This window comes from Chinchilla lanigera, unplaced genomic scaffold, assembly GCF_000276665.1.
Source record: "Chinchilla lanigera isolate Chin_1 unplaced genomic scaffold, ChiLan1.0 scaffold00020, whole genome shotgun sequence".
NCBI lineage: Eukaryota > Metazoa > Chordata > Mammalia > Rodentia > Chinchillidae > Chinchilla > Chinchilla lanigera.
The window spans coordinates 27,483,068-27,505,950 of record NW_004955421.1 but is presented as its reverse complement, the minus strand read 5'-3'; the positions used below and the strand labels follow the sequence as shown (position 1 = coordinate 27,505,950).

The 22,883-nt window shown below is 37.6% G+C and overlaps 1 protein-coding gene across 3 annotated transcripts in view; it reads left to right on the top strand.

Moving 5' to 3' along the window:
• Positions 1–22,883, top strand: part of Usp6nl (USP6 N-terminal like) — a 124,120-nt gene that overhangs the window by 87,821 nt on the left and 13,416 nt on the right. For all 3 annotated transcript variants that reach the window (XM_005383896.2, XM_005383897.2, XM_005383898.2), the window contains exons 6-12: positions 6,385–6,492; positions 12,788–12,897; positions 15,100–15,148; positions 16,776–16,896; positions 19,885–19,979; positions 20,642–20,707; positions 20,791–20,890. In XM_005383896.2, the coding sequence (XP_005383953.1) occupies positions 6,385–6,492; positions 12,788–12,897; positions 15,100–15,148; positions 16,776–16,896; positions 19,885–19,979; positions 20,642–20,707; positions 20,791–20,890 (649 nt within the window). The remainder of the gene's footprint in view (positions 1–6,384; positions 6,493–12,787; positions 12,898–15,099; positions 15,149–16,775; positions 16,897–19,884; positions 19,980–20,641; positions 20,708–20,790; positions 20,891–22,883) is intronic.

The following is a 22,883-nucleotide window of genomic DNA, read 5'->3' as shown; positions in this document are numbered from 1 at the left end:
GTTTCTTTGATGTGTAATTTTAAAGCACTCTCCCATAACTGTAATTCTAGACTCACTTGGTGATATGTATATATAGTCCGGTTTGGTATGAAACAGAATGAGCCTTCTAAAAAGAACTACTGCTTTCAGTGCGTACCTTGTTTTAAATTGCATTGAAGTAAAAAGTAGTATGGAATTTTTTTTGTCTTTTCCAACAGTAGGTATGTTTTCTTACCACAGATTCCTATTTATATAATAACAAAACAAATTTTAAGGATCTTTTGAAATAAAAATATAGCTCTGGTAGAGAATATTTGGATTTTTAGAACCAAAACTTTAATGAGAAAAAGTTCCACTAGGGTTGTGTTGCCTGTGCGTTCTCACAGTGTCTGCTTCCCCCTGTGGACAGTAGTATTATATTTTTAAAGTATAATTTATTAAGGGGGCTGGGGATTTAGCTCAGTGGCACAGCACCTGCCTGGCAAGCGTGAGGTCCTGAGTTCGATTCCTGGTACTGGGGGAACATTTTATTAAGTTATTTCTGTTGTGGGTACCGGTATAATTCAATTGGTCACGCTGTCACTGCGTCTAAGTTCTGTCATAGCCGAGTACCTACTAGAGATGCATGTATTTCTTCGTGATTAAATGACTAAGTGGCCTTTAACTCCATATTAGCCAACACTTTATTTTACTCACTGGAAAACTGAGACCCCTCATTTAAAAATAAATTCAAGGTCACATAACTTGTTACAACGAGCTAGCGACTCCATGTGTGGATTCCGGAGCTCATTTCATTGTTCCTTATTTTATCAAGCCTTTCCTTTTGGTGTTTTCCATAAAGGCCAGAAAGGAACAGAATATAGTTAGGAAATGCAGTAGGGCCTTGTGGGTGGTTTACAGCATCTCAAGGCCCCGATATGGGAGACGCATGCTGTTTGAAGGCAGAGTCAAGGAGCTGGTGGAGCAGGTATGGTTGAAGAAGATGCGGGGGCAGTGGTTTCGCGGTACCGTACACCTGCAGTTTCCGTGGTGCCGCCGAACTGAGCTGGACTTGCTGGGCTGACAAGTTTACTCATCGGCAGGCAACATGGTGCACATACACTGCTGTTTGGAGGTCACGTGAGCTAGAAAACGGCAGTGAAAGCCATCACTTTTTCAAAGGTGTGGAAAGCATTTACATTTTTAAATCTGTCAGCAGGACTGAAGTAGACTAATTTTATTGGCAAGTGAACAAAATAATGGCAATGAAAGGTTGAGGTCAGGCAACCTTCTTCTTAAGGTGTTATGGATTAAATCCATAAAATAAATTTGTAAAAGTTTTTTTAAAGTGATATTTTTCAAATTAGAATATTAAATTGTTAAAATCCAATATATGGAATTCTGTGGTGAAGACTGGACTCCAGAATAAGAGTAATGAATTTGAATTCTTAGGACAGTTTACTTTCAGCGCATCTTAGTCTACATCTCAGTTTTCTCATTTTTAAAATGGGCATGACAGTAATAGTGTTTACCTCTTTAGGGATGTAGAAACATTACGAAGACTGTATTGACTTAGAAACACGTAGCATAGTGTTGGTTCATCGCAGACAATCAGAAAATGTTACTGAATAGACAGTAGCAGAAATGTTATTAATGACTATTGGTATTAATGTTGTTACTGTCTGATTTATCGTTATCCTTACCACCGTTCCCACTGCTCGTCTTCTCGTCCCGGCATATGCATAAGTATTCTTCAGTATTCGGTTGGTCATTGTTCTCTCTACAGTAAGTCTTTCCCAACTCTCACGAAGAACTGCTTCCTCCGTTACTGCTAATACAGTCTTAGGAAGAGAACCACTGTGTTGGACAGATAAGTGATGGCAGAGCAGATTTATTGCCCCCTTCCAGCACTCCCATCCCTGGAACGTTTGTGGCTTCTCTTGGAACTGTCTTTCAGACGAGGTGTGAGCACCCTGCTACACTTGCTGCGCTGGGAGCAGTGTGGTGCCTGCCGCGCTCCTTGGGCCGCTCTGGCGCACCGGAGAGTGGTTCTCTACCATGACTTTCCTCCTCAAGTACCGTGCCCAACTCTACTAGAAATTGATTAGGTTATATTTATTAGAAAGAATTATCAGCTTATGTATTTATTTCTCCAACTACAATGTAAGCTCTGTAAAACTTTCTCATGTTTGTAGATCTGGTACCTAGTAAGTATTGGCCACAAAGCAGGTATTTATTAGAAAATTTCATTTTAGCATGAATATGTTTATTTGTGAGTCACAGTCAATCAGGTCTTTCTCTCTCTCTCTCTTTCTCTCTCTCTTTCTCTCTTCCTCTCATTCTCTCTCTGTCTTTGAACCAGGGTCTCATTACATAGTTCAGGCTGGCCTTGAACTTGATTATGTAGCCCAGGTTGGCCCTGAACTCACGGCGACCCTCCCGCCTCAGCCTCCTGAGTGCTGGGATTACAGGTGTGTGCCACCACGCCTGGCTAGCTCTTGCTTTCTGTTGATAAATTCTGCTATTTTAATAAAGCTGTAACTTCCAGGAGGCAGTATAGTTTGGCAGAGAGACCTTGAACTTGATGGAACTGTCACCTAGGCCAGCCACCCCGGGGTACCTTGGTTCCCTTCCATGTAAAGTGGAACACTCTGCTGTGCCTACATTTATAGCATAATTGTAGAACATAGGAAGTGCTGCTTTCTTAATTGACAACAGCAAATGTAAGCTGGACTGCTGTTCAGAGGAGTAAACAAATTTACCATAACTGGTACGCTTTGATGTAATTTTTACTGCTTTTAATAAAAAAATTTCTTAAACTTGTATGATAGTTGGACATTTATGAGGGAAAAGTAGGTAACCATAGTAAGTCAGTCACATAGTTGTACAAGTACAGTTGTCTCTCAGTGCCTGGGGATTGGTTCTAGGACCCTCACAGATTCCAGAATGTGCTGATGTTTCAGTCCCTACGTACAATGGCATAGTGCTTACATGCCACCTCTGAATGTCCTCCCTTATACTTTCCGCTTCTAGACTCCTAATACCTAGTACAGGGTGAATTCTGTGTGATGAATTTAACTCTAATTTTTATGCTGTGTTGTTTAAAGAGTGACAAGGTAAAGAAGTCCACACATTTGCAGAGCAGACACACGTCCTTTTCAAACAGCTTCCACTGACGACGGGTTGAATCCAGATACGGAGTCCGTGGATATGAAGGGCTGACTGTATTTGAAAACCAGCAAGCATAAATTAAGACCCTTATTTGAGAATCTTAGGATTTAATTCTTTGAATGTGTTTTGTTTCATTGCCTCCTACAGCCTGAATTCTAGAGACATCCCTTTTATATTCCTTTTACATTTAGGTATAATTATATTATATTACTTTCCTATTTTCTGCACTTGGATTTTCTTAATATTTTCCCCTTCACTATTCTATGTGTTCCAGTAAGTGCAATTGGGCAAACAGTGTGCTATAGTCATGGAAGACTGATCCTTATTTTTTTATGTATTGTAAAATCAGTGATCTTTTGCCAATTGGTAACATCTTGTATGTGCCTTTGGGTGTTACTTAATCTCTTTAGGTTTCAGTTTTCTTGTCTATAAAATTGAGTTGTTGGTATAAAGAATTATATAGTGGTTGACAGAATTAAATGAGATATCGTCAAATGTCTTAAAATCATTTCCTGCACATAGTAAATGCTCAGTAAAGGTTGGAATAATTGTTACTGTGGGTGATAATGACAATATATCAGTATTTCTTTTTCAGTCCTTTCCATGACTTGTTTTAAAATTTTACCCCTTTGATAGAATGAGGACTGTTAATTTTTTATTTTACTTCTTAGTTTAATCATGGCAACTTGATGGGTTTGTTTTTCTAAGACTAGATTTTTTAGTAAGTGATGGACAGTAATTTGTATATGATACTGAATACAGAATTGAACAAAAGCAATAAAATAAAATGCATGTTAGAGCTCCAGTTTTACTTATGGAAAGTATCAGCCTACTGGGAATTCAGGCTCATTGATATCAATCTCCTTAGCCATTCTACTCTGTTTTACTGTTAGAATTTTAACTGGGCATTGGCACGCACACCTGTAACCAGGCATTCACTCTGCAGGGAATGAGGTAGACTACTTTGCCCTTAGTGACTTAGCAAGACCCTACCTCAAAATAAAAAGGGATGAGGAAATAAATCAGTGCAAAGGCCCTGGGTTCAATCTGCAGTATTCAAAACAAATTTTCTGTTTTACTTTTCATACTTGCAGTAGTTTCCACACTTTTTGACATTTACACCAGATATTTACAGGACAGTATCTTTACTCTAGAAATTTATAAAATAACTTGAATTACTTTTAATATATAATACTGCTTTTAAAAGCATAGTTTTATAATTTTGAAGTGGATATAGATTGTAGACTTCTTTGGGAGAAATAAATCTTAAATTCATTTGTTTTTACCACGCTCAGTTTGCAATTAATGGTAGTAAATGTTGGATACATAAGAAATGTTGCAAGTATGGTTTATAGACAACATAGCCATTCTGTGTAAGTTTCTCCAGTTAGAGCTGTTACACAGGTTAAAATTTCTATGATTCTAGGTACTCTGGTCTGAAATTTCAGATCTGAGGCTTATGTTTATACTAAAAGAACAAAACAAATCAGGTGTGTAATTTTTTAAAAATTTTTTTGGGAGGCAAGGTCTTGCTATGTAGTTCAGGCTGGCCTTAAACTTGCTTATTACCCCATGCTGGCCGTGAACTCACAGTGATCCTCCTGCTTCAGCCTCCCAAGTGCTGGGAATACAGGTGTGTGACAGACACCATGCCTGGCATGTGTGTAATTACTAAACTGAATCAGCTTCACAGTAGTCATGGTTTCACAATAAAAGTCATACTACATTGTCATTCACTTTCATCCACAGTGTCAAAGGTTCTTAAAACTATATCGTAACTTATACTGAAAGGAAGGCTAACCTATGCAGATGGGGAGGGAATACAGGGCTGGGGTGAAGGAAGGAAAAAGGATTAAAATATGACATGTATATGTAGTAACTCCCCACAATGAGTGTGTTCATTATATATCACAAATGTGTACTAATAAAAATTGGGAGAAATTCTAATAAGTAAAATGTTAGTGTAATACTTTAAGTTGGCAAAGCTGTGCCTTGCCATTTCAGTTAAAGCGTGCGTCTTATTTTCTTAGCCGTGCATTGCAATGCGTTACAGTGTGAGCGCTGTGAGGTACGAAATGCTCCGAAATCCAGCAGTTTTGATGTCAGCCTGATGCCACAAGTAGACAGTTCCACACTTGGCCTCATGCGACAGATCACGTTTGAAGCAAAAACATTAACTAAAATTATCCTCAGACCAGGGGATATAAAACATGAAAGGATTTCATGTTTACACTTGGCTCTCATCTCCGGGCTATCTCATTGTGCATAAGCAGATATTCCAAAATGGGAGAGAGGTGCAAAATCTACAACACTTTGGTCCCAGGCATTTTAAAAAGGGCTACTCAGCCAGTATCTTGATCTTTAAGGTAATTATGTACTGATTTTTACTTAATCCTCAAGGGCATCTTCCATAATTTATTAATCATTCCCTTGTTTGGGCATCCATTTTTAAATTTTGGAAGGTGTTATTTTGAGTACTATAATTACACCTGAAGAAAAGATACCATTACAGAGAAGGTGGGGAAATACATCGAGCCTTAGGACGCTTAGGGCTGTAGCAGCACATTTCTCAAGGACTCAGGAAGTTGATACTAATGATTTACGCTTAGTTTCATTTATGTTTCAAAAGTCATGTCTTTCCTTGATGAAGATTTATTATTATTTTTGTTTGATCCTTTAACGAAAGGATAAAGGCTTCCCTGAAGAAACAGCGAGAGAAAGGGGAAAGAGGAAGGGGAGGAAAAAGAGAGAGAGAGAGAACATGAAGTAGATTGCCAGTGGAACTGAGGTCTGAGGTAGACAGCAGGGAGCTTGATCTGTCCAAGAAGGCACTGAAAAGTGGTAGGGAAGAGATCAGGAGTTAGACAGCTGTTTCTGCACTCCAACAGGACACTCTGCGAGCACCTTCTGGGTGTGTGACGGGAAAGGAAGGGATTGTGTGAGTGAGATATTCACAACTTAGCAAAGGGCATCATCTGTGTATTCCTGCCTCTCCGGGACGCTGTTGTTCAGCAGTAGTATGAACTGCGCATTCTTGACATTTTGTGTGTTCTTCCTATCTCTGTCTGTATCTCCCTTCTAGGATAGAAAGAAGAGAGATAACAGTCCATTTGTATTGAATAATTAAAAATGTATCCATTAATTGTCATGAATACCCTGAAAATAAAAGACCATCAATTGTTAATCACATCAGTTGAAGGGACCAGTCTAAGCTTTTGTCAGTTTGTAACCTCCAGTTCTTTTTCTTTTGGTAAGTTTCACAGAAGAATATACAAAGGAATTCCCCTCCAGCTCCGAGGTGAAGTCTGGTCTCTCCTTCTTGAGATCCCTAAAATGAAAGAAGAAACACGAGACCTTTATAGCGTGAGTAGCTAAAGTATTACTTTGAAATTAAAAAGTAAGATAATTTATTTTAGCTTTCAAGGTCATATAAGACACTTATATCATCACTTGAAATTATACCAAAAGTATATTGGGTTTTAGAGATGCGTTGTTTGTTTTATTGATCTGTAGTCTCAGGGTGGAGAATATAGCTCAGCAGCACAAGCTCCCACATGGCAAGCACAAGGTCCTGAGCTCCAGTCCCCATACCAAAAAAAAAAAAGGGGGGGGAGGGGAACCCTTCTTCTGATTTATAGTCTCAATTTTAAATAAATACTTAAGTAAAAATGTTATTATAATGTCTGTATTGATCAGTGAGTATTGTGTTTTTCAAATATGTAAGTGATTAATCATAGTACTTATGATCCATCAATATTGGAGGATATTTAAAAGGAAAATTGACTAAAACCTGATTGTAGTGTCAAAAAAGAGATTTGTAATGTCCTTGTTAGAGTTTATGGAAAAATAACAATTCAGTTTATCCTACATCTATCTATCTATGTATGATTCTTTTTCTTCTGGGGTTATAAAAAGAATTTGCCTCCAAGGTTATTATGTTATTCTAAGGTTTATTATTTATTAGTAAAATGTTAAACTTTTGATTGCGTGATCAGTAATGCTTTTCTTAAATGAAACAATGTATTAAAATTTACCTCCTTGTCATCTCAGCTCTACCCATTCTAAATCTGTTTTATAATAACTTTGAAAGGGATAAGAAGCTTACATGTAAGAATGTTAGATCTACAGATTTTGAAATAGTCTGCTTAGAAAATATATATAAAGTTAGAATTAATAGAATTAATAAAATAAATAGAATTGATTAAAAAATATTTATAGTTTAAACCAACTACAAAAGGCACTTTAGTGTTCTTTTGGTATTTACCTTTTCTTTTTCATGTGTATTGAGGTAAAATTTCTCAAGACGAAAGGTAGTAAACTACAGTTTTCAGTTGTATGGTATGTGTTTTTCTATATGAAAATAAAATTTTCCAGTGATTAATATAGAAGAATCATTTAGTAAAAACGGATAGCGCCAACAAAAATAACTTAACCATTGGTCCTTTCAAACTCATTTTCAACACAATCACACACATTTTTACTGTGTATCAGAAATTCTGTAGCATCATTGAGTCTTTCTTTCCTGACCGCTCTTTCTTACTAGCTCTGTGTCTCGGTTACTTTTCTCTAGTTGCTGAGACAAAATACCTGATGCCCAGAATGAAGGAATGAGGTTTATTTAGCTCACAGTTTGTGGAGGTTTCAGTCTATAATCAGCTGGCTCCAAGAGAGGGGGCAGATGGCAGAGGGCAACAGTGCAAGGTGGCAGAAGACAGCAAAGCAGCAAGAGCAAAAAAGGAGAAAGAGAAGCCTCTTTTTGTGTGAAGGCCACCTGCCCTAGGGTGGGTGCGGCACTCACAGCACTAATCACAGTAACAGACAGTGAGCCAATCACAAGCTCTAGATTCAGCCACCACTCTGTATTCAGCCATCTCCAAAAAAGCCCGCGCCCCCTTTGACCACGTGAGGCTTGGGGGAACCCCTGCACTCACATCATGACAGTGTGAAAGTCATATTATAGCATTCTCCACACATCCTCCATGAACTGGCTGGAACTTCAATAGGAGCAAAGCTACCTTCTCTTAATCTACCAGGGTTTTTCTTAGATGGGTGAATTATTTGGAGCCTGGCATATTATGAGCATTTAGTCCTTCAAGTTTGTCTACTGGTGTGTACCCATTCTTAGACTCCGGCCTTGGATGAGTTGCTTAAGAGCACACAGACATGAGTGGGTGTGGTCAAGAGGCTGCTCCTCTCTGTCAGAGGAGACGGTAGTACAGAAATGTGTAATAATGGACTCCTTACTATGTGACAGATACTCTAAAAGTTACGAAACAAAAACTTGGCTAAATTGAAAGCAGAAAAAGAAATCACTTTTATGGGTCAGGAAATCTTCATAGAATAGGTGTCTGAGGGGGTGTTGTTTCCAGAAAGGAAGAATGGAGAATGAATTTTCAAGGCACAGTGCAAACACCTTTTTCTGATTTACATCTGAATAGTCTTAATTTGAAGCTTCATGTTGCTGTATTTTTAAAATACTTTACTTTGAGGAGATTTGATCTTACTCAAGTACTTTGATATATGGATAGGTGAACTACTTCATTTAATTATAGCAATAATACCAAGAGGTAGGCTTTACTATTATGATCATTGAGATTAAGTAACTGTTTATTCCCAAATGCAGAGATGGCATTTAAAATCCAGGCTGTGCTGGCTGCTGAGTTACTGCTCGTATCTACTGCCTGTCCCTTTTATTTGTATAGCATTTGTATCTTCCTTACAACTAGTGGTATACATTACAGATAGAAGTGGGTCCGTCCACAGTGGGCACAAGCTTATCTAAAGCCTTAGCCTAACTCAGTAATCCAGTAGGCTGAAACCACAGAGATTTGTAAATTTTTATCTAAATATCTTCTGTTGTACTTCTGTCCTAGGTTTATGGGTTCATTAAATCCAATTGGTTGGGGCTGGGGATTTAGCTCAGCGGCAAAGCGCCTGCCTGGCAAGCGCAAGGTTGTGAGTTTGGTTCCCGGTACCGGAGAAAAACGTCCCCCCCAAAAAAATCCAATTGGTTGATTGATTGATTGATTGACAAGATCTTGCTAAGTTGCCCAGACTGGGCTCAAACTTGTGATCCTCCTGCCTCAGTCTCCCAAAATTCTGGGATTATAGGCATACATTACCATGCCTGAATCCCACTTCATTCATAAAGCGCTTATTTTTGTATTATTGTGATTCTCATGGGTCACAGCCCATGTAGTCTCAAGAGATAACTGTAGAAACTGTTTACTTCCTTTAGGCAGGTAAGAAATGTTCTTGATGGACTGTATTCTGTGCACTACCTTACAAGCATTTTAGGACAGAAATAATCCTCTGACCTATTATTTTTTACTGCCTAATGAGGCACAGGGCTTTGCTTCTGTCATGACACCTTTTGTGTAATGTGCTTTCTTGTCTTGAAGATAAGTTGAGGCTATAGATGGGTTTGGGTCTTTTTCTCTGCTTCCCATGTTTTATTTCAGGGCACTTTTTTGTTATGTCACACATTTTCTTCCTGTGTTTTTGGCATCTCGCCTGGTAGCAGGAAGCATGTAGAATAATAACCAAAATCTCTGTACCTGCCTATTACCTTAAAAAGAAAAAGATGATAAATGACCAAATATGTCCAAACTGCTCTGTCTGTACAGTATCTTCTGAAACAACATACAGCAGTATTTTATTGGCCATATGACTGTAATGCATTGCTGTAAGAAGCCTCCTTCAGAGTGCTGGGACACACTGTCGTTACCCTTCCTGTTTGTCTTGTTTGCTTTGCAGAGCTGGGGTGGGGCCCGGGGCCTCACAAATGCTAGGGAAGTGCTCCACACCCCCAGCCCACTCTTCACATTTTAAAAAGCTACAGAAGCTACTCTTCTCTGAGTTACTACCTCAAAATACAAAAATCCACATACTCACAAAATACTTAACGTGCATACACATACCTGCCAGAATCGTGTACATTTCAGAGATACCCATATAGCCTTTATTCCACTTTTAACTTATGTCAGGAATTAGCAGTTTTATATGTATTCAGTGGAGTGGATTTTAACAGGAATCTGTATTACCAGTACATGGTAAATGGATCCATATAATGTGAATATAGATGCTTATTTTTGCTTAGACATGATTATATATAGATTAATATAATTTCTAAGTTCTCATCTGCTAAACATGGGCCATTAAACATACTTTTAATTTAGCTTCCTTCCCCCTGAAATGCCACTAAATTGACAGCAGTTATTTTTTTTAAAAAGGCAAACCTACAAGGTATAAGAAAATGTGAAATATCTGTAATTTTCAAAAGTCCCAATTTTTGGAAACCAGAATGCAGAGTGGCATTTAGTCTACTTAAACCCAAGAAGGCTGAATTCTAGACCGGCAGTGGGAAACTGGAAGAGCAACACGATTTGTATCTCAAATCTTCAGAAGCTTGGTGATTGCCAGCTAGAGGTATCTCTGGAAGTGGAAGTGAGGCTGAACACAGAAGTGGCTGCAAGTCTGTTTCAGAAGCAGTCGGAGCCCTCAGGTCTCCTCCTAGCCCAGGCCCAAGACTGGAGGCTCACATTTGGGAGAGGGTAAGGGAGAGAGCTTTTGGCCTGGGGCAGCACCGAGGCTGCTGAGGGGAGCTGCTGCCATGAAAGCAGAGGAAGAGGGTATCTCGGATTTCAGACAGCCGGCACTTTTTCTCAACTCAGCTCCCAGAACTTTAACAGCTCAGCGTTGATTCTCCTGCCAGATGGGAAGGACCTTCTGGGGAGCATGTCTACTTCTAGAAAATAAACTGATTTCTCGGGGACCCTTGCATCTGCCCAGCCAGCTCAGTCCACACTGGCGACCACTGTCTCGAGGGTCCCAACCCTCCCTTCCCCCAGCCTCACAACTCCTGGGTTTTTATTGTTGCTCTTGCTGGGTGTTTTGTTTTGTTTTGTTTTTTGAGACAGGGTCTCACTTTGTAGTGTGAGTTGGTATTGAACTCACAGCGATCCTTCTGCCTCAGCCTCCCGAGTACTGGGGTTACAGGTGTGTGTCACATGTGTTCTTATGGTTTAACAAAGATGAACACCACAGTTTTGCATTTGAGGAAAGGGTTAAAATAAAAGACAAATGAAAACAAATAGAAGGAAAGAAACTTGTAAGAAACAGGCTACAAATCAAGATGAAAACTTAAAAGATTATTGTTAATATCTTCAGAGAAGTAAAATAGATATTACATCCATAAAACAAGTGTAGGGTGCTATGAAAAGGAACATTTGAGAACAACAGAGCTTGTGACTATAAAAATAATAGAAATGGAAAACTTAGGAAAAGTGAAAAACTTAATTGAAAGTAATGACTGAAGAAATTTCCCAGAAAATGAAATTAAAAAATAGGAAATAGATAGGAAATAGAGACATACAAGAAAAATTGATGCCAGCCTAGGAGCTTTCATGTAATAATCAGAGTTCCATAAAGACAAAACAGAAATACGGGAGGGGAGAATGAGGAAATTGACAAATGAATTATTAAAGACGACTCTTCAGAGCTGAGAGGTGTACGAGTTTTAACAGTTTAAAAGGTCTACCAGTTCCCACATCTGCGGATAAAAATAGATCTAAATCAAGTAGAGAAGTGGAAAGCTTCAGAACAGGGAGAAAACAGCACCTGTAAACTTCCAGAGAGGGGGAAAAAGAGTTTGTATAGTGACACAAGAATTCACATGGCAGCATGGAAGGCCAGAAGGCAAAGAAGTGCCACTTGAAGCAAAGATATTTTCTGACTTACAGTTCTAAAGCAATCAGTTTATTGAGAAGGTGGAATCGTTAGACAGCAGAGGTTTTAGAAACTTTATCTTCCACACCCTTTCACGGGAGCCACTAGTGAATGTGTATTCTAAACCAAGAACGTGAAGATGAGAGACCCAGGAATCCAGGGAGCCAGGCCGAGTGCAGAGCAAAGAGAAGCCAGCGCGGAGCACTGAGCTGGGCAGCAGCCCGAAGCCGGCTGGCCTAGGCAGGAGCAGGGCAGACGCTGGTGGGAGAGAGGCCTCCGAGAAGGGAACTTACTGGAACATCGGAGACTTACAGTTTACAGTGAGTTTGGAATTGGTCTACTTATAAGCATGTAGAAAATGAAGCAGATCAAGAAGCAAGACAATGATTAGCTCCAAGGAAAACAAAAAATTGTGCTGGAAAGACAAAAGAACTCTTAATAGACCACATGATTCTGTCAAGAGGAGCTTTCACACAATCTTAGTGATTCAAACCCTGGAAAGTTTCCTATTCTAAGTTAAATCTAACTGTACTGACATGACAGGAAGAAAAGGAGATGAGGAAATAGGGAGGGTTGAGGGCACAGAGAAGGAAGGTTTTCTTTGCGTACTTTTTTGTATGGCTTTTGTTTGGGGGAGGTCTTTTTGAGACAGGGCTTTGCTGTGCAGTTCAGACTGGCCATGAACTCAGTTTGTAGACCAAGCTGGCCTTAAACTCACAGGGTTCCTCGTGCCTCAGCCTCCCAAGTGCTGGAATTACAGGCGTGTGCCACCAGGCCCAGGTTGGCTTTGATTTTTTTTTTTTTTTTTACCCTGGGAATCCTTTTCTAAACAATAATGGAATATTTTAAATGAGAAACAGTTTATAATTGATCATAGATTGTCAACAAGTGATCTCATAAAAATGTGCTTTCTTCCTTTCTCTTTCTTTAGAAATTAAAACACAGAGCACGGGGCTGTTCGCCTGATATCAGACAAATAGACCTTGACGTCAACCGTACATTTAGGGACCATATTATGTTTAGAGACAGATACGGTGTTAAGTAAGTAACGTTTAATACTGTAAATGTAAAGAGCAGTTATAAAGTCTGTGTTAGGTTAAAATGTGAGTGTCTAGAATATCTTATATAGATTGTGCTTTTAAAACATTTTTATTAATATATATTTGCTGTACATTGTGAATATATTCACTTGGTGTATTGGTCCATATACATAATGCATCTTGATCCTTTTGATTTACATCCTACACATGTAAGTTTTTGCAAATAATTTGAATCTTTGGTGTGTAACACTTAGCATATAATTTAACTTAAATTTTTAAAACTCTTAAGTGCTATAAAATTAGTAACAAATCATTTTATGATCTGAGAATTTAATGAAAGTGTAATGGATTCTTTTATTCAAAGCTATAGAAAAGAAATGAGATTGTTTTTGAAAATTGTGACTAATAAATGCATCTCTATAACTTTGACCTCAGATATAGAGGAAACTAAAAGAAATGAAAGGAGAAATTAATGAACTGAGTATATGGTTGAGACATTGGTACTGGACATTAGCATGTCATCACTGTGATGTTTGTGAATGAAATGTACAGTGTTGCTGACCTTTGGTCAGTCAGGTTCAGCCAGTGAAGCAGAAGCCAGTAGCAGTGTACACCAGGAGACTTTCTTACCCAGTTGTGGAGGTAATAGGCAAATCCAGAATCCATAGCAAGTCACCAGGAAGTATAAGCTAGAATTCCCAGGCGTGAACCAAAGCTGCTATTCCTAGGTGGAGTTTCTTATTCAGGGAAGACAAACTGAGTCAGGTCTATCCAGATTACCCAGGGTAATCTCTTCTACTCAAATTGAACAGGTGATGTATTTTTATTACGTCTGCAGAATGCCTTCCCAGCAACACCTGCACCCGGGTTTAATAACGGGGCATTGTAGCCTGGTCAGACTGACCCAGAGCCAACCATCGTAATTCATTTGTGTCAATGTAGCTCCCATGTGCATCTCTGTAAACCATTGTTAAGTTATTCGTCTGTCTAACATAATGCAGCTATTCTAGTTAAAACTGAAAACATGCAAATGCTTTCACCGCAAGTAGAAGTCCTTGAGTGATGTCATATTTCTGTTTTGATATTCTGTAACTTAAATATTGTGATATAAAGTTAATTATTGTTAATATATCTTATAATACATGGTAAGAGAAAGAAAAACTATACATATATATACATATATACACAAAATATTCATACCATATAAAGGAAGAAGTACTTGCAGCAATTATAGTCTTTTCTGCAAGTGGCTCTATAGTTATAGATGGTATTCATGACTGCCCTCTTCTCTTCCCTGTTCAGTGTACCCCTGGCCTTCAGCAAGTGCCTCAGCTGGGTGACTCAAACTTGATTCATTCCTAAACAGTGTGGACCCTTACAGTCCTGCCTGAATTCGGTTGTTGTAGGTTTTGATTGACTTTAATAACAAGGTTTGGCAATACTAACAGATGCCTCAGTGTCTCCTGTATTCAGATATTCCTCCTTTTGTCCTTTGGATAGTGGTACTTCGTTCCCTTAATAGTCAGGATCAATCACCTTCCTTTGCCTTTGGAGGCACAAGGAGCCTAACGTAGCGTAAGGAGCCCAGCGTGGTTAGGTAGCAGTTTCAGCTTCCAGTTCAGTCATCGTTACATCTCCTAATGAAAACACTCCTCCTTGGGGACTGAGAGCTCCAGGTCAGCAGACTCTAAGGCAGCAAAATCTCAGTAGTGAATCCTTGGAGTTAAGAAGAATGGAGCCACTCCACCGTTTGAATCTTGTATTCCCGAGCCCTGGTTGTGGAGGAAACCGCACCTTTTACTGGAGGGTAATGCAGGACATGACCAGCTTCCCTTGCAGGGTATTGTCCGAGGCCTGCCTGGCATTTATCTTAGCTGGTCCTGTAACCGAGTCTTCAAAACGCCATGCCACTGCCCTCTTAAATCAGTGGGTAGTTCTGCTGGGGTTATTGCAGAGTAAGATAGTTCAATGAAAGAAGGCAAAACATTTTAAGGAATTGTGAAGCCATTTATGCTTTTGTTACACATTCTGTCTAGTCTCAAATTTAGACAGTTTACTGTTGCAGCTTGGGAGAATTTTCTTTATTACAGTATTAATTTTATCTGGATTATCTATTGGTTTTCCATCAGTTTTTTTATGTTTATAATTTTAAAAGCGTATGAAATAACTAAATTGTGTTTAATATACATTTTTATTTCTCTAGGCAACAATCTTTATTCCACGTTCTTGCTGCATATTCTATTTATAATACGGTAAGTTGGAGCATGCCTGTCCAGTTCTGTGAGTTATATTCTGCAGTTCCTTTTGGTACTCCTTCCCTAGCAAGGTCCCTCTGGGTACAGATCTTCATCTCAGGACCAATGACTATTTTAGCCCTGTAGTAATCATGGGATCCTAGAGCAAAGCTGATTTATAAGTGGAAAAAGCCTGCATATGACCATGGTATGCCAGTGAACCATACTTTTTCACTCCACTTTATGTTTGGTGGATAGAGTTTCTTTGTTGTTTTTATTTTAAGATTTATTATTCTAGGGAGAGAAAATAACTATGGAAAGACCTAACATGGGCAGTAAATAAATATTTGTTGACTAGGTTCCAGGAAGGATAATCTTTGAACCTTGGGATATATAATAAGTTGTCTTGTATGTACAACCTTTATGTTACAAGAGCAGAAATTTGCTCCCACCAGGGAAAGTGAAAAAGGGATTTACTAAAGGGATTTCTCATAGAAATTAAGCAGCAGCAGAGCCTCATGGGAGTTGGAGCTGGAAAGTGATAAGCGTTCATGGAAAGGCTATACTTTTTCTCTCTCCCAGTCAAAAGCCATAAAGAATCTGATTATCTCTGTGGGCTATTCATCCCAGTGTTTACCTCTCCACATTGTCTCCTTTGCCTGCTTGCTGGTTACCCATGGCCAAAATTTCACCCCAGACTCACTGTGACCGCACTGTGCAGGTGGAAGTCTCCAGTGATTATAGTCTCTCTGGCTGTGTTCAGATTTCCTAGAGAGCGGAGTCGGTCAGTTGGTGCAGCCAGGTCGTTGTTCCCTTGGGGCCAGGCATCCTCATCGGGTCCGTCGGCTGTGGTTGCTGTGACATAAACGAGAGTCTCTCAGGCCACGTCATAAGCAGAGACTATGAAGATGAGGGACACAGGCTAGACGGACACCTCCAGAAGTGTCTAGTTAAGAGGAGGGAAAGAAGGAGAAATTTGTGTGTGTATATGCAGGATAGTTAACATGGCTGTTCTACTGTCTGTTTCTTTGCTGGAAGAAACTGTCAGTGAGTCCTTGATTGATCAATATTGCATGTCTCTGTCAGTTTTCATAAGAAACCACTTTGAAGATATCAATGTGTAATACAAGAAGCATTGTTAATTTCCTACCACTTTGTTTGTAACTCTGTATTGTCCGTACTGTTCTTTTGCTATTTTGTAAAAGGTTGTCTGTCTGTCAATGTTTTCCTCCTTTTATTTTTAAAATAAAAAAACAAAAACAAAACAACAACAACAACAAAAAGAGTCTAGAAGTGTAAAGGAGAAGCAAACGGGAGGGGACGCTGCCAACATCTGAGCAAAAAAGAGGAATGGTGAAGTAAGAGTTATACATAAAATGAAATACATATTAGCCGTCTTCAAAGAAAGTATAACAGTACCCAACAGAAGACAGCTAAAAAAAAGTGTTGGTTAGACTTTTCCATTCCTTTTATTCTTGAGTACAGTTCTCTTTACAGTATAGGACAGAATATTGTAAAGACTGATAGTTATCTCTAGAATTGCCCACTGCATAATGTGTGTAGATGTTTTCTGACCTTTAGCAGGCCCGCCTTTTCTGTGCGCATTTACACGTCACTTGATGTAAACTCCTCATGTGCTCTTCAGGAAGTTGGGTACTGTCAGGGAATGAGCCAGATCACAGCCCTGCTGCTCATGTACATGAATGAGGAAGATGCTTTCTGGGCCCTCGTCAAGCTCTTCTCAGGCCCCAGACATGCCATGCACGGTAAGAGAACCTTGTATTTGTCACAGACAGTAAACAGCAGGAAGAAGAGGATGACTTAGAACCTGAGATGCTGGGTACACTAAGTGCAGGAAACTGTGCCTCAGAGCTCACTCAGTTAGTTGGCAGCTGTTACTGCTTTCTTCGTTTTTCTTTTTTAAACTTTTCTAGCTTTTCTGTTCACAGTGATTTTTCTTTGTCTTTTCCCTAAAGTATGTTGACATTTTAAAATTTTTTTCTTTCCTGCCCTTGGTTAAAAGAAAGTAATTTAGGTTTGGAAGAATTTAGGAAAAGCTGTACATTATTGGGAGAAATAAAAGGTATTTTTCGATTAAAACTTGACTGCCATGCAGTTATCACTCGAGTGAAATATACCTTTGCCTGCATATCATGAGGTGTAACTTCTTGTCAAAGAATGTTAGTTGAGAAATGACACCTAGCTAGTTAAAAGGAAAAGTACTTAACCAAATAGTTTTATAGTTTAAATGTGGCTTTTAGTTCTTCCCACCATAACTTCTGCTCCATTTTAAATAAAAAGCTGAGTAAATGTTTTGAGCATTTTATAATATTTCATTGCATGCATCATTTTTTGGTTTTCAAATTAGGAGACTGTTTTTAATAACCTTTTCCGTACTTGGCTAAGTATATACATTACACTTTATTTCAGAGAATTTGGATTGCAACTTGGAGATGAAAATGATGTTTGTCTGTATAATGTAAAATTATTTTTCTAGTGCATCTATGTGGTAATATCAAATTTAGAATAGTTTTAACTTTAGTGGCTCTAAGAGTGGATCATCTCAATTCATGTTGTGAATATTTATGCTTTATGTGTGTGAAAGTTGACACAGAAAATGCTCTTTAGTATTTTCTAAATTATGGCGTTACATAGTCCGTTATTTGTTAACCCTGACAATCCTATCATGTACCTGTGTGTGTGTTTGCGTGTTTGCGTTTGCTTTTGTATGTCTCTCTTAGTGTTGCTTCCCAACTATTTTAACAAGTACTGCCTACATGATAACTGTGGCACTTTGCATTCCATAAATGAACTAGAAAAGACAGACATATTATTATATTGAGTTGCCATCCTATAAACAGTATCATTTAAAAAGACGTTTTGAAGAAAAAGAACCTTCTGTGTTAGTCTTCATTTTACTTTCCCATGCAATGGTGCTGCTGATCTGTCTTGATAGAATGGAGTGTTACAATTAAATGATATATAATTATGTGGAAGACTGTTCAATTTTAGAAAACACTCATTTCTTTTAAACCTTTTTGCTAACTTAGTTATAGCAATGATTGTCATGATTCTAATCTATAAAGCAATATTAATTCTAATATTCTAACATTTGCACGTCCAGTACAGGATAGGTCATCATTATAGATGAATTTGTGTATGTGCAGATACTTGTTTCTGAATTTGCCAATTTAATACAATTAAAGGCTACTGCTGATCTGCATTTTCTGTGTAAAAGTGGTATCACATAAATGTATGGAATCAAAGCTAGGACTAGAAAAGATGAGATTTAAAATATCAAGCCTGTGCTATCACTGAGAAGTGAAGAAAGTTAGTTACCTTAGCATCGTTGAGCTAGTTATTACTGACGTGCATTGAAATTTTTCCATCTCCCATTCCTATCAAATTGACCATGAAAGTGGCATTGATACAGATTTTTTTAAGAGATTGCTTCACTGGAAAATATTACTAAAGGAGGAAAAGAATCTGTATCTGTGGAAATTTTTACACCTTCAAAAACTGAGAACTAGTTGAGGAAAAGTTCTGCCTAGTAGATTGTAAAGCAGTGTTTCCCAGTACTGTATTCCTTGGGTTCTTGAAAGAGCATAGCTTAATTTTTTTTTGAAACAGATATTTTTTTGGCAGAAAAGATAGACTTGGATTTTTCTTAAAAAGTCTGGAAGACTGAGCTAAGAAAAGCAAAATAAGTTTCATTAGATCTAAAAAACATCTTAAGAACATGAATAAGCAATACACATCATGAACACAGAAGAAGAGTATATGTAACGTACATCGCCACCGCCCCCCCCTTTTTTTTTTTGATACAAGATCTCACTATGTAGTGCAAGGTGACCTTGAACCCGGTTATATAGACCAGGCTGGCCTTGAACTCATGGTGATTCTTCTGCCTCAGTCTCCCTAGTGCTGGAATTACAGGCATGCGCCATCACTCCTGGCTCCCCACTCCTTTAAAAGAGAGAGAGAACATCTATTAACATCTGTCAAAGTTAAATAGGAACTAGGTTGGGAAATACTGACGTGGAGAAATAGTCTCTAGAGAGTATGTTCCTTTAAGCAGATTGTATAAATACCCGAAAGGAAATTTGTGAACAAAAATAGATGTAGAGTTCAATAAGTTAAATATACAAATTAATATTTACCATTTATAATTCATTACCTCCTAGAAATTTTTGGTATAGCATTGATCATATAGTGCCTATATGTTGTAAGTGATATTAAAAATACTTTTTATAGAGGAGAATAAGAATTGATACAAACTTTGAAAACATGATACTAATAAAATTGTAAGAGCAAGTTTGAAAAATAATAAATACCTGTGTAATTAATTTATAATAATGCAAAATTGCTAAGTAGTCAAGATTAGAGCAACTTACAAAAGTTTAGTCTTTCTAGATAAGGCTAAGTGTCTTAAAAGAACAGATAATCTTGATAAATGGCCTCAATTTCTATTTTTTCGTAGCATTTTAATTTACTTTTTAACTCAAAAATAACTTCTTAAAAATAATATTACAAAGATGTAGACAATGTTTAGCAAATAAATCCTAGCTAAAAGTTTTATTGCCCAAAGTTTAAATACAGTTATTTTCTTGGTGGGAAGGAAGAAATAGTTTGATAACTATTGGATGTTTCTTTTTATTTTTGACAATTACAAATAAAAGAAATATATTGCGTTTTTTAGTTGGGGGTTTTATTGGTATTGTTTTTGAAGTATTGTTTTTATGTTTATATTCTAGGCTTTTTTGTCCAAGGTTTTCCTAAACTTTTGAGGTTTCAAGAACATCATGAAAAAATACTGAATAAATTTCTGTCTAAGCTTAAGCAACATTTGGTAGGTAGATGTGTCACTGATTTGTACTAACCTACACCAAGAATGAAGCTACAGTCATTCTGTCTTTGGTCAGTTATCTCATTACTTTATAATGTCACCCATTTCCTTTATGATGCTGTAATAATTCCCATTTATTTGAAGAACAATAAATTTGTAAATTTTAATATGGATGCTCTATTATGGTCCTGATTCACAGATTCAAACTTCTTCTCTAATGCTGATAAATACGTTAAAGTTTTTAAAGATACATGATTTCTCAGTGAATTTTGAGGTTTTTTAAACAAACTAATTCCTTGTGAGCTATATGTATACTGCCTATAAATATATTAACAAATATCTAAATGTATTACAGTGCTCTCAGGAGGAACTTATTCTTAGGAAAATTTTGAGAAGTAAAATTTTGGAAGAAAAAGGAAGAATAGAAAACAGCATGTGGCAGGGATATAGCTCAGCGGCACAAGCGTCTGCCTGGCAAGCGCGAGGTCCTAAGTTTGATCCCAGTACCAAAAAAACCCCATGAAAACAGCATGAAAAGGATTCATAACAGGATGATTTTATATTTAGCTTTAACACCTACCTCCAATAGCTTTCTAACTTTTAGTATTATATTGTCGTATTTTGTTTGCTGCAATCCAGAAATTGTGAGGTCTTTGTTTTTTCAGGATTCTCAAGAAATCTACACAAGTTTTTACACAATGAAGTGGTTTTTTCAGTGTTTCCTTGATCGTGTAAGTATTTATGTATAAAACTTAATTATAAGATTATAAGTACAGGGTGAGGGAAACCTAACCTTCCTTCTGTTTTGTTGTAGACTCCCTTCACACTGAACCTCAGAATATGGGACATCTACATCTTTGAAGGAGAACGAGTTCTTACTGCTATGTCTTACACAATCCTAAAATTACACAGAAGTAAGGAAAAGTTTATAAAGATTTTATAAAATATAAAGGCTTACTTTAATTCTAGTGAATTCCCAATCCATGTCAGATTCATTGTCTTATAGTGGTGGTTTAAAAAAATTCTTGAAAATCAATGGAGAAATTATCTTTAGTTGGTAATTTAATTTCATTGGCTCTTTCTCATGACTAGAAGCCAAGTGACACTGCAAAGGTCTTTCTTTTCCTCTTATATTATTTTCACACTTAAGAATGAGAATGTAATTTGTTAATTTCACTAGCATTTTGTAAGTGTTGATCCTCATTGGGCCCCCTTACTCGTTTCATTAGTCTGAATTTGAAAAGTTTGTAATAGGAGAATGTAAAAAACAAAAGACCTAAGGGGATGGAGAGACATTTCTTTTACTGTTTGTTAGGAGAAAAAGCATCCAGCTCCAAGCTGCTGGGAAGAGCTTGCAGATCCGTCTCTCTCTTAACTGTGTCCTGGCCTGTGGGACAAGCACAGATTGATCTGTGACACAAAACTTTCCCTTAGAAGGGGAAAAAATTAAGAGTTACAGTATTTCAAGGGCTCTGTAAATTTGATTTGCTATGATTTACTTTAAAAATGAGTTTTTCTCTATGAATATGAAGTTTCAATTCAACTTTAAACATTATGCAGCTATACAGAGATGTGGATCATTGAAAGCTTTTAGAACTTTAGAAGTACTTGTAGTCGAGGCCACATCACATAGTTTCATACTTTATACTCTTATATGATTCTTGAATGATCTGTTCAGCAAAGCAACTAAACTATAAGCCAGCTTACTGTATGGAGTCATGTTTATAATTTTTCTATTTTCTGTGCTTGGTGTTATTCCAAGTAGATGTTAAGTACTTTGATACAGGATTGTGGGGTTGCTTCCTTGAACAGAATGAACTTCAGGAGGGCCAGATTAACCATACTTTACATAGGAATGAAAACTCCCAGTACAGGGTACCTCTGCATTGTTTGTACTTTTCAAAAACGAATTCAGCAGCGTTGTAGTTCATTTCCCTTACTCCCAACCCTTGTTGCCCCAACAAACAAACTAAAACTCAGAAACAGAATAGTTGACAACAAACTGTCTTCTAAGACTCAGGGTTCTAACAGCCAGGTGACATCCCTTTCTTTTCCCTAAGTCTCGCCTCACTTTCTTTAGTCAGAAGTCCCTTCTGTCTTTCTGGATTATAAATAAACCAAATTATAGAACAAAACTGTACTTTTTATTAAGAAATATTAAATTTTTTCTAAACATGAAAAAAGTAGAAATACAGTGTTACATTTCTTTGCAGCTCTCTTTTTCCTCTTAAGTTATTTTACTTATCAGGCCCTTGATCAGTTTTAACAAGTGAAAAGTTTCCTCACCCTTTGTAAATAAACTTTAAGCACAGATTACTTTATATGGCAGAATATCATTTGACTAAACTGTAGAAAGACCTGTTGTCTACAGTGTCTTTTTCTTAGGGAACCAAAACTCAAGGATTTAAATGTACTTCTTTCACTATCCCCAAGTGTCAAAAACTGAGTAAAAGTTGAAGGGCATTGGGGTTGGGGAGATGCTTCTCACGGGGTACGAAGTTCCAGGTCAGCAGGAGGAAATACTTCTGTGAATCTGCTGCATAGTGTAGTGACTATAATTAATAGTAATGTGTAGTATACGTGAAAATCGCCCCCAAAGCAGACGTTCTCATCACAGAAATAAGTATGTTTAGTGATGAGTATGTCAGCTAGGGTGACTTAATCATTGTACAATGGTATACATGTATCAGAACATCACCTTGTTCATCAAAAACAGAGTTTTTCATTTGCAAATACAAAATAAAATCGGTCATTTGACAAGTTAGAGAAAACAGAAAAACCCCTTTCTGGGTACTTTAATGTGTAGTTAGATGACCATTAGATTCCCTCTTTCCTTCCTTCCTTTCTCTCTCTCTCTCTCTCTCTCTTTTTCTCTCTCTCTCTCCCTTTTTCCCTCTCCCTCTCTCT